This window comes from Podarcis bocagei (genome assembly GCF_964188305.1).
Source record: "Podarcis bocagei genome assembly, chromosome: 9".
NCBI lineage: Eukaryota > Metazoa > Chordata > Lepidosauria > Squamata > Lacertidae > Podarcis > Podarcis bocagei.
Window position 1 is genome coordinate 2,842,361 of NC_138134.1, and position 10,274 is coordinate 2,852,634.

At 39.1% G+C, this 10,274-nt stretch overlaps 1 protein-coding gene across 6 annotated transcripts in view; it reads left to right on the top strand.

The window, feature by feature from the left end:
* The window catches only part of NRG4 (neuregulin 4), an 80,735-nt gene extending 76,082 nt beyond the window's left edge, over window positions 1–4,653 (top strand). For all 6 annotated transcript variants that reach the window (XM_081207980.1, XM_081207977.1, XM_081207975.1 and 3 more), the window contains 4 exons: window positions 1,131–1,280; window positions 2,258–2,337; window positions 2,442–2,531; window positions 4,084–4,653. In XM_081207980.1, the coding sequence (XP_081064106.1) occupies window positions 1,131–1,280; window positions 2,258–2,337; window positions 2,442–2,449 (238 nt within the window). In that variant the 3' untranslated portion in view covers window positions 2,450–2,531; window positions 4,084–4,653. The remainder of the gene's footprint in view (window positions 1–1,130; window positions 1,281–2,257; window positions 2,338–2,441; window positions 2,532–4,083) is intronic.
* Window positions 4,654–10,274: the final 5,621 nt, after the last annotated feature.

Genomic DNA, 10,274 nt, shown 5'->3' on the forward strand with positions numbered 1-10,274 from the left:
AGTCCCATGAGGGGAAAAGGTGGGGTACAAATAAATATATTACTAGTAGTACTAATTATTCATGACATAGTTATGTTTAGTAGCAGGGAGATGTACCACTAACTTTACCTGCATTTTGGTCTGGCACAAATACAAGGGCACAAGTTGCTATTGGAAGGACACTGGCATCAGGATATTAATAAAGTGCTTCAGGGACACAGGTGGTGCTGTGGTCTAAACCACTGAGCCTCTTGGGCTTGCTGATCGAAGGTTGGCGGTTTGAATCTACACGGCAGGGTGAGCTCCTGTTGCTCCGTCCCAGCTCCTGCCAACCTAGCAGTTTGAAAGCACGCCAGTGCAAGTAGATAAATAGGTACTGCTGTGGCAGGAAGGTAAACACCATTTCTGTGTGCTCTGGTTTCCATCATGGTGTTCCATTGCACCAGAAGCGGTTTAGTCCTGTTGCCTGCCTGACCTGGAAAGCTGTCTGTGGACAAATGCCGGCTCCCTCAGCCTGAAGCGAGATGAGTGCCACAACCCCATAGTTGCCTTTGACTGGACTTAACCATACAGGGGTCCTTTACCTTTTACTTTACCCTTCTCTGCACATACTCCATCTTGTGAATATACTTCTTAAATTATGGTGCCCAGAACTGGACACAATATTCCAGGTGTGGTTTGACCAAGGCAGAGTAGAGCAGGACTATTACTTCTCTTGATCTAGACACGAGACTTCTGATGACGCAGCCTAGAAAAGTATATTTTTTTGCTGCTGCATCACACTGTTGACTCAGGTTCAGTGTGTAGCCTATTCAGAACCAGGACATAACCCACTAACTGAAATGTCAAATGTAAATTGTCTTAAGGGGAGCCATGGAGAATGACACTCATTTGAGCTGTTAGAATGCGAGACTCATCTCAGGGTCATAGGTTCCAGCCCCCCGTCCTGCCTTGCAGGGGGCTGGACTAGATGACCCTCAGGGTCCCTTCCAACTCTACAAATCTTTGATTCTACCGGCACAGCCAAGATTTTGCTGCTTCCTGGCCATGCTTGTGTGTCAAGACAAGCAAGTGTTGAGAAGTACCAGTAGATTAAGTATATATGAGCTGTGCCACAAGATACTCAGTTAATGTAAACCTCTGTTTCGCAGGTGTGTTGAAAATTATACAGGAAATCGTTGTGAGGAAATTTTACTACCGAGCATCAAGAGCCATCCAAGAGGTGAACTGTTTGCAGCTGTTTTAGCTTCAGTGGTCGTCCTAAGTGTCCTGGTTGCTGGTGCATTCTTCTTTCTTTGCAGGTAAAATGGTAGTGCTTATGTCAGACTCTGCCAACCCAGCATCTTCTAGACGTCTTGGAGATGGTAGGGGTTGTAGGGCAGAAGACCTAGAAGGCCCTGGGCAAAGGCTGGCTTAGCGACTCACATAACGTCTCTGATTCTGTCCTGACAGAATTTAAATATTCTACATGATATAAATATTCTCCATTTATAATGCATGCAATATTAGTCTTTGAGGTTAATAAAAACATTTCACTATGCTTATGGTTTTTCACTTTTTAAAACTTTAAAAAGCATTGCTGAGGCACCTTGTAACAGCAGTTCTTAAAAGGAAATATTTTGTGACACACTCCCATCTCACATTAGAACCGAGTCCCTTTCAGCAATAGAGAACTGAATGCATTATTTAAACTGTCCATTGTCACCTTTAGAAAATATTAAAAGTACAGAAGAATAGCTTAATGGGATAAAACATTTCTGCAATGTACATTTATTTATGTAATTTCTGGAACACCTTCCCTTTTAAAAATATCAAAGCAATTTAATATACATATGAAAGCAGCTTCTGTAAAACCAAACCCAACATACTGTGTATAGGGCAGAAATGATTAGCATAAACTTTATTTCAAATGTCCTGTCTCCACTAAAGAAAGACTTGCAATGACACAGCAAATAATGATGTGGACTTGTAACTTAATAATTCAGATGACTGTGTGATATGAAAAATGAGAATTAATTAAAAAACTATTCAGATGGCCCATTCAGTGTACACAGCATTTGGTCATGTGCACAGAGGATGCATGACTAAGCCTAGACAGCCCAATCCATGTCTCTATTTCAAACTAACGGCTGATTAAATGCTACCTAACTGTGGAGCAGTCAGTCTGAAAGTTCGATGTAAAAGCCCATTAGGCTGTAATAGCAAAAGCTGCAACCGCTAAATGCAATGTGAACTCACATCCACATTTATTCTTTTTAATTTTCCTAATCACTGTCAGGAAGGGCCAGATTCCACGGACCAGTTCCATAGAGCATGGCAACAACCTGATTGAAGGGAACAGCAGGGGTGGTTGCAACAGTAAGTAATTTTCAAATACAGTAATGGTAAAGGGATACAGTAAATGGTAAAGACTTTCTGCCAAAAGAGTCTTGATGAAAATAAAATTCTTGTTTTTCCCCAAGATAACTGAATAAAGCAATCAAAACAAGAAATTATGGAACAGCAACAAGCAAAACAGCTATAGACAAGCAAAAACAATGTTGGAGAATATGGTAAGAATACTGAACAGAGAAGACAAGGTGCTGTGTAAATCAGAGGAGAGTTTTCTGTAGGAACCTATCAGGACAAAGTTATATTTAAAAGGGATCCTGGTTACTTCAAAGAAAGAGACATTGTGTACAAATGTCTTATCCGTGAATTCTATGTTTTTGTAAAATGCATTTCAAGCTATTTTCTATTTAATTATTATCTAATATGTACTGATAGGTGATGGGATTGTACCACACCAAACATCTTGTTACCAGAATGACTTAATGGCATCATAGAATTGGGCAAAATGGTACATATACAATAATCTGAATTTCTATTTAAGACATAGCTTGAAGGACCTTTTTTAAAAAAAACACAACAACATTTAAATGAAAACGAGAAACTTGTGAACGATGAGAATATTTGGGCAAAATTATCCCTAATATTAGACAAAGGGACTTTCTTGATTCTGTTCTTCCTGTCCTGAAATTTTCTTCAGAGAATCTTACTGTAGACTACTTAACCACTAGTTTAAACCTAAAAGTAGGGAACTGGGAAAATTCCAGTCCCACCGACCCATATTTAAAACAAAATGTTTCCCATCTGCTTATACTCATGAACAGTGGGAATCACCCATATCATTCATGCCCAAATGTAGCTCGCACTCCAGTGGATTCTAATTGTGTTTTCACTGAGAAGCTTCTGGGGGATAAAAAGAAGAGAGAATGGCCATCGTTGGCCAATGATGATATGTAGATATAAGAAAAGCAATAAAATGGCTAAAAAATGGGAACTCAAAATGCTGCTGTTTGAAGAGGGGTCATGCTAAACGTTCTGAGCAGAAAAACTATTCATATCGTTAATAACAAAAATAGCAAGTTATTTGCAACAATAAATTAGGAGGCGTTTAAAGCAGTACTAAAGAAGAGTATCATTGATACAGCTTCTAGAATCAGCAAAGAATAAAATGCAGAGCAGAATTGTCTTTCCTTGGATGCACAACAGCTGAATTCAGTGAAGAGTCAGTTGAAAGGAAAATTATGAAAAAGCATACAACCCCTTAAGGGATATCTAATAGTTCTCTTTTGAGGAAAAGTAGCTCACACTTCCCCCCAGAACAAACAATAATGTAATGAGATGTGGAATAAAGAACCAAAGAATTGCATGTAGGATCAGGTGGAAAAAATTAAAAAATGCAAATTGCTATCCAAAAGCAAAATATGAAAGCACACCATAAATTAAGCACTGGTTCTGCTAAAAAAACCACTGTTTTCTATTTCTATGAATTCAAAATAGTCACAACTAACTTTGGGCTCATAAGGAAAGCAGATGTGCCAAATGATTTGCTAATTAGATTGTGCGTATCTTCACCAGCTAATTTTTACTGCTTCTATGCTCTAGGCTATGTGATTATACTTGTTTTGGAGACTATTTATATTCTTTTAATGATTTTTGTAAATCACCTTGAATAATGGTGGAAAGCCAATAGACTATTTTAAAATAATCATCATCATCATCATCATCATCATCATCATCATCACTTCTAATAAAGCTATTCTCTTATATAATTTTCAGGAATCCATAACACTCTTCCCAGACACTGTGAAAGAAGAAGATATTGCTAATATTTTACAAGACCAAATATATACGCATAAATGTGCATTGCTTATGTTCTTGCAGTTGTCAGACACAGAATGTACAAGGTATGTGAAGCTTATCAGAGACAAGTTAGAACGACCTTTATGCATAGTAGTTAAAAAAGATAAAATACTGTTGAATCATGACAGAATACTGTTAGATAATATTGAGAAGCTATGTTTCATTCATCTGTATTTATCAAAGGCAAAAATAGGTATATGCTTTTACCTAGACATGGAAAATGGTAAGGCCTTTGATTGTGTTGAACAGAACTTTAAATGGGAGGGCAGGGCTAGTAAATATATATATATAATGGACCCTATATATGGACCACAAGTTGTAACTGGCTGAAGACATGCAGAACCTTCTCAATGACTTAGTTACTCCTAAGTTTTGTTTGAACTACTCAGAGGGCTTTAGACCTGCACAAAATACAGTGGTTAAAAATCAAGGTCAGTCCGCAAAACAATTTCATTTGTAAATAAAGTTTATCTTTCTCTCTTTAAATGCCTGTTCCAGGTCTCTATTAAAAAGCATTCACAAGTTTAAAATCAGTTCTTTCACAGCTTAGCTGGCTGCAAAGGTCATATTAGGAAACAAAACTGTTTTTGTTGGCCAAAAATAAAACCACATAGCATGATGTAACCTCTGAAAATCATTTGCACTTCCTTAAAAAACAACAACACTGCATGAAGTCTAGAGCTGGCTAATTTTTAAACACTAAATATATTGAGGTATTGTTAACTGCTGCTTTATAGTTCCAGTTGAACTGGAAAACCATGCTTCCAATTTGAGGCATTAAAGAGATGGTTGATTTGGGGAAACAGTTTTCCAGACTAAAATTGATTATATTTTTAACACAGAACTGTAGTTCAGGGATGACAAACCTGTGGCCCTTTAGATGTTACTGGACTACAGTCCAAGTCATAGTATAAAGATAAACACCAAAATAAATAAATAAAATGATATAAAATCACATATACATAAAAAGCAGTTATAGGGAGTCATTTATCTGTCAGAAAGGAAACCCTTCTGACCTAGAGAGGTCAATATATTATATTATATATAATACTAATGCTTGGCGCTAGTCATTATATGTCGTATTTTGATTGCTGCTGCACAATATTTGGCTACCTTGTATAACAGGATTTTTTATTAAGGAGCAACAGAGTGGCAAAAAAATGATCAGAGCATCCAGCGTATTTCAGGAGTATTGGCAGAGTAAGGTCAGAGCCTAAATCTCTGTAGAACAATGAAGAAGCCTGTGTTATACAGTTTCAATTTGGCCAGAGTCACAGGGGCAGCATCTCTCCAGGTACGAGATCTTTCTGTAGCGTTCTCCAGGAGCAGCACTGAGCCAGGGACAAGGTCCTACGATGTGGAGGCAGTTCCAGACTGCTTAGATGTGCCATAGGAGCTGAAAGATACCTGCTGTAATCACTGGCAATAAAGGAAGGGGACCTGCCCATACCTGTCCGGTGTTCTATATTGAGGGATCATTACGTAGGGCGGTAGTAGAGATAATGGACTCTTTCAAGGGCTCCTTAGGCATATGGTAGGAGTTATGATGTCTGCAGATATCTTCAGCAGGCTAGTTTTTCAATAATCTGTTGCTGCTCTTGTGTTGGCAAATCTTTAAAGAGCCTTTCAAATGCTCCTCCAATACATAGTTGTCCTTGGTTGGATCCTCTGGTTCTGCCAACTGATCAAATCCTCTTGAATGGATTTGCTTAAGCTCTTTTGTGTTCTTTTCATTAGGGTCCTGTTATAATTATGGTGGCTGGCTGCTTTAAAGTTAGTTATTAGTGGTGATAAAATCAGGTTGTTAAAAACGTACTGGGAAAATTCCTTTGGCAGTCAACATAGACTTGGTGCGATGTAGCAGTGAGGGAATTTTGGAGCTTCTAAAGTAAGACTTTCTGAGCTTAATTGGAGTAGTTCAGAGGCTACACATTGATTAAGTCTTTGTAACCCTAATAAAATCCTCCAATGCTTCTTGGCCAGTCAAATTGTATCAAAGGATGGAACCCAGCCTTTGTTGCTGCGTATTGCAAGACTAAGCTTATTCAGTTGTAACACTAAGTGATGTTGTTCTTTCATTCCACTAACAAGCTTCTGGTTTATATTATCTCATGATTTGGAACACGTGTCCTGGATCATATATTTAGCTCACAGTGAGTTAGATAGAGAAGGTTCCTTTGGTTGATTTCGTTTCCGAGTGTCTCTGTGACCTCACTGATTAAAATGTCCATTTTAGAAAGCAATGAGCTAAGCGTTTTACAAATAGAATCAATTGTTTTAGCTGTCAGATCAGCCAGGTTCTCTTTAGTTGTTTACATATTTGGGACAGCCTCACCGATGTATAATGCCACCTATGCAGAAGTTTTTAGCAAAGCTTCCTTTCTTTTTGCAGAAACTGATTTCAGCGGTCTCCCAGACCACAAAGCCATTCCATTTTTCATTTGGCATTTGCACATCTAGGTCCATTTCCCACGGCATTTTTGTGTATAATAGATTGCCATATTCTAGTGTTATTAGAGCTTAATAAATTGAGGACGCTCTGCCCCAGAGAGTGGAGAGAAGTTAGTTTTTTGTTTGCTTGAGTGGAAATGTCTGGGTTTAACAGGAATCTTAACAGCTGGTTGAAGTGGTACCATGGCCATTTAAGGTTTGGTATGGCTGCAATGAATTGTTCTTTTTGTAGGGGGTACCGTTCTTAGTCATGCTGGCCACATGACCCAGAAGCTGTACGCCAGCTCCCTTGGCCAGTAAAGCGAGATGAGCGCTGCAACCCCAAAGTCATCTGCGACTGGACCTTTACCTTTACCTTTACTGTTTGCATAGAAATCTTTTAATCTATAAAGGCCCACCTGTTCCCAACCATTCCAATCTAAGCATTGCCCTGCTTCTTTAAAAGATAGGTGAAAGCTAAGGGGAGATTTTGGGGGAGCCAGTTTTTAAAATTTTGCTTTCCACACATTTAGAGTGGTGCGGAAAAAAGGGTTCACAATGGTATGGGTTTTAGTGAGTGAGGAGGGTAGATAGGGATATGCTCTATATACAGGATCTGAAATTTCTATATCTACCCATGGTTTACCTTTTTGCCTGTGGATCAGTGACATCAAATGCTTTACTTGGAAGGCGCTGTAATAAGTTTGGAGATGTGGGATTCCAATCCCACCATTTTCGACACTTCCATATATAATTCTAGAGCCTAGTCATGCTTTCTTCCCTTCATGAATAAACTTGTTTATTGAGCACTGCCAAATTTTAAATTGTATGGGTGTAATCATAATTGGCAACACTTGAAAGAGAAACAAAAATTTCGGTAGGAATAGCCATCTTAACTGCAGCTATGCGTCCTGACCATGATAAATGTAGATCTTTCCAAGACTCAAGATTTTGTCATACCTGTAGGAATACTGGTGTGAAGTTTGCTTTCTTTCGAGCGGATAGATTTTTAGTTATCTGCACTCCCAAATATTTTACTACCTTGTAGCAGGTTTTAAAACCTGTTTGGTTTAGAATGTTTAATTAGACAGGTGGAGGAATGCCTATCTACATTATTTCTGATTTCATTGATTTTGAATCTGGCCACTTTACCATAATTGCTTAGTTCTTTCATTAATACAGGTGTTGCAGCTTTTGGGTTAGAGAGCATTATTACCATATCATCTGCAAAAAGGCTTATTTTATGCATTTTTTTTAAATTTCAACTCCTTTTATCTCCAAATTGTTTCTAATGGAGAGGGCTAGTGGTTCAATTGAGAGGGCAAACAAGAGGGGGTGACAGAGGGCATCCCTGCCACACCCCTCTTGCAATAGAGAAAGCTTTAGAGTCTATGCCATTTATCCCGAGTGTATGAGTTTTTGTACAGTCTCATGATAGAATTCATAAAATGTCCCATGTTCAATTTTGACAACAACCCTTCTAGGAACTACCATATCTAATGATATGACGGCTAGTGGTAAATTTTTTCTTTTGCTATGATGGATAACATTTAGTAGCTGGTGAATTGGGTCACAGATCTGTCTCTGGGGTATGAACCCAGCTTGGTCCATGGTGATGTAGGAAGAAATAAACGTGTTGAGCCTTGCAGTAAAGATTGCTGTAAAGATTTTAGCATCCTGATTTAAAAGGATTATTGGTCTATATGATTCTACTGAAGCAGGAGTTTTCCTGGCTTAGGTATGGTTGTCATTCAATAGAGAGGTTAATCTGTCCAGTTGGGGATCTTGCACAAGATTTAAATCCCCTTCTAATAGCACCTTGCCTCCCTGGAATCCAGATAGTTCTAGCATAGCAAGTCGGAGAAATTGTAACTGCCCTTTGTTCAGAGAGTAAAGTGAGGCTATAGTTAGCGTGATGCCATTACTTTGGCCTTTGACAAATACTCAGTGGCCCCTCTCGTCTGTCAAAGTTCTCTCGAGGGTAAAATTCAGACTGTTAGAAATCAGCAGTTACCCCTCTTCCTTTTGATGAGCCAGGAGATGAGATTTGGACATCAAAGCCTTTGAGACGAAAAATTCTATCCATTTGCTTCTTACAGTGGGTTTCCTGTAGGCATATTATTTTAGGTTTTTCCCATTTGAGCATTAGATTGACTCTTTGTCGTTTCACCGGTGAGTTGAGACCGTTGACATTTAGGGTGAGTATTTTTAGAGTTACCAGATCAACCATTGGGCCAGGTTAGAGTATGTTGGCTAGGAAATTGTACAAACATTTTAATGGATTGTTTTGATAGGTGGCAAAATGTAGGTCAGAGTAATAGCGTGTATAGGATAAAATTCAAGCTTCACTATGTAATCCAATGATAAAACACAAAGATCTTGCAAAGTTCTGCTAGAATGGTCATGAGAAGAGGTAGTCTCTCCTCTCAATGTTTAACACCATTCATTTTCTGATAGCAAATATAAGGGGACACTGAAGTAAAAAACTTAATCAATTTAACAGTTCTCTAAATTTCCCAGTGCCAGGTTGCTTCATTTGCTTTGGGCACCTCCATGTGTCTCAATGCTTCCTTGTTATGCTGACAGCTAATAATGTACATTAGTGGTTATTAGTTCCCTATTGCTGTTTAAGAGAATTGGTATTCTGCTGACCACTGCTCTGGTGTCCTCTTCCAGGTCCCAGGACCCGGTGGGTTTCAGTATGCTGAAAGTGGCACTTTTAAGAAGTTTTTACTTGATGTCACTGCTGCTGCCAACCTAGTCCTATCTCATCATCTGATGAGTCTGAGTTACAGGTGCTGGTTTTGGGGTCGCTTGGTACAGACAGCTTTAGCATGCTCTGGAGTAGTCTTGCCTCCTTGTGTGTTGTTGCTTCATGCTGTACCCCATCCAGCAGCACTCTCAGATGGAATGGGTAGCCCCATCTCTTGTGGATTCCAGCATTTTGAAGCATTTCTGTATATGGTTTAAAGGAACGTCTGCAATTTAAGGTTGCCAGACACAAATCTTACATAATAGAGATATTCTGGCCTTCCCATGCCAGACTGTCAAGTATACGAAGTTCCTTTAAAATGGCCTGCTTAGTGGAAAGGAGGAAAAACCTTTCAATAACAATGTCTCTGGGCCTGTGGTTGAGTTTGCAAGCACTGGCCTGCTCTGTATGCAAACTCTAGATCGGAGGCCTTAAGTTTTAAGATTAGGGAAGATAAGAGAGTAAATCTTTGCCTTCCAGAAATTCTGGTAGGCTGCTTCATGTCTGTCTGTCTGCTTCATACAAAGCTGTGTTTCTCTAGTTATGGCCACCAGTTTCTTGATTTTAGAGCTTCATTTGCAGTCTTTGAGGCCTCAGAGATCCAGGCTTCTGTTTTGTTGAGTCTTTTCTCACTTGGGAGTCAAAGCTGCTTTTAGTTCTAATGCTAAATCTTCCCTGAGATCCTGTCTCAGCTTTCCCAGGTGGGTAGTGAGCTCAGGGAGAAGGAAACTGGCAAATGCTTCGTCTTAAGAGTTTTGCAGTCTTAGCTGCCACGCTTGAGCCTAGTTCTTCTTCCTGCTGCTCAGAAGTTTGCGGTTGATTTCCTGATACATGGCTTTTGTGACTGTTGTGGTGTTAAATGAGATCCCTGGAGCATAATCTGTAGAGATCTTGTTTCACAGAGTCAATTTTTAAGGTTTTCAGC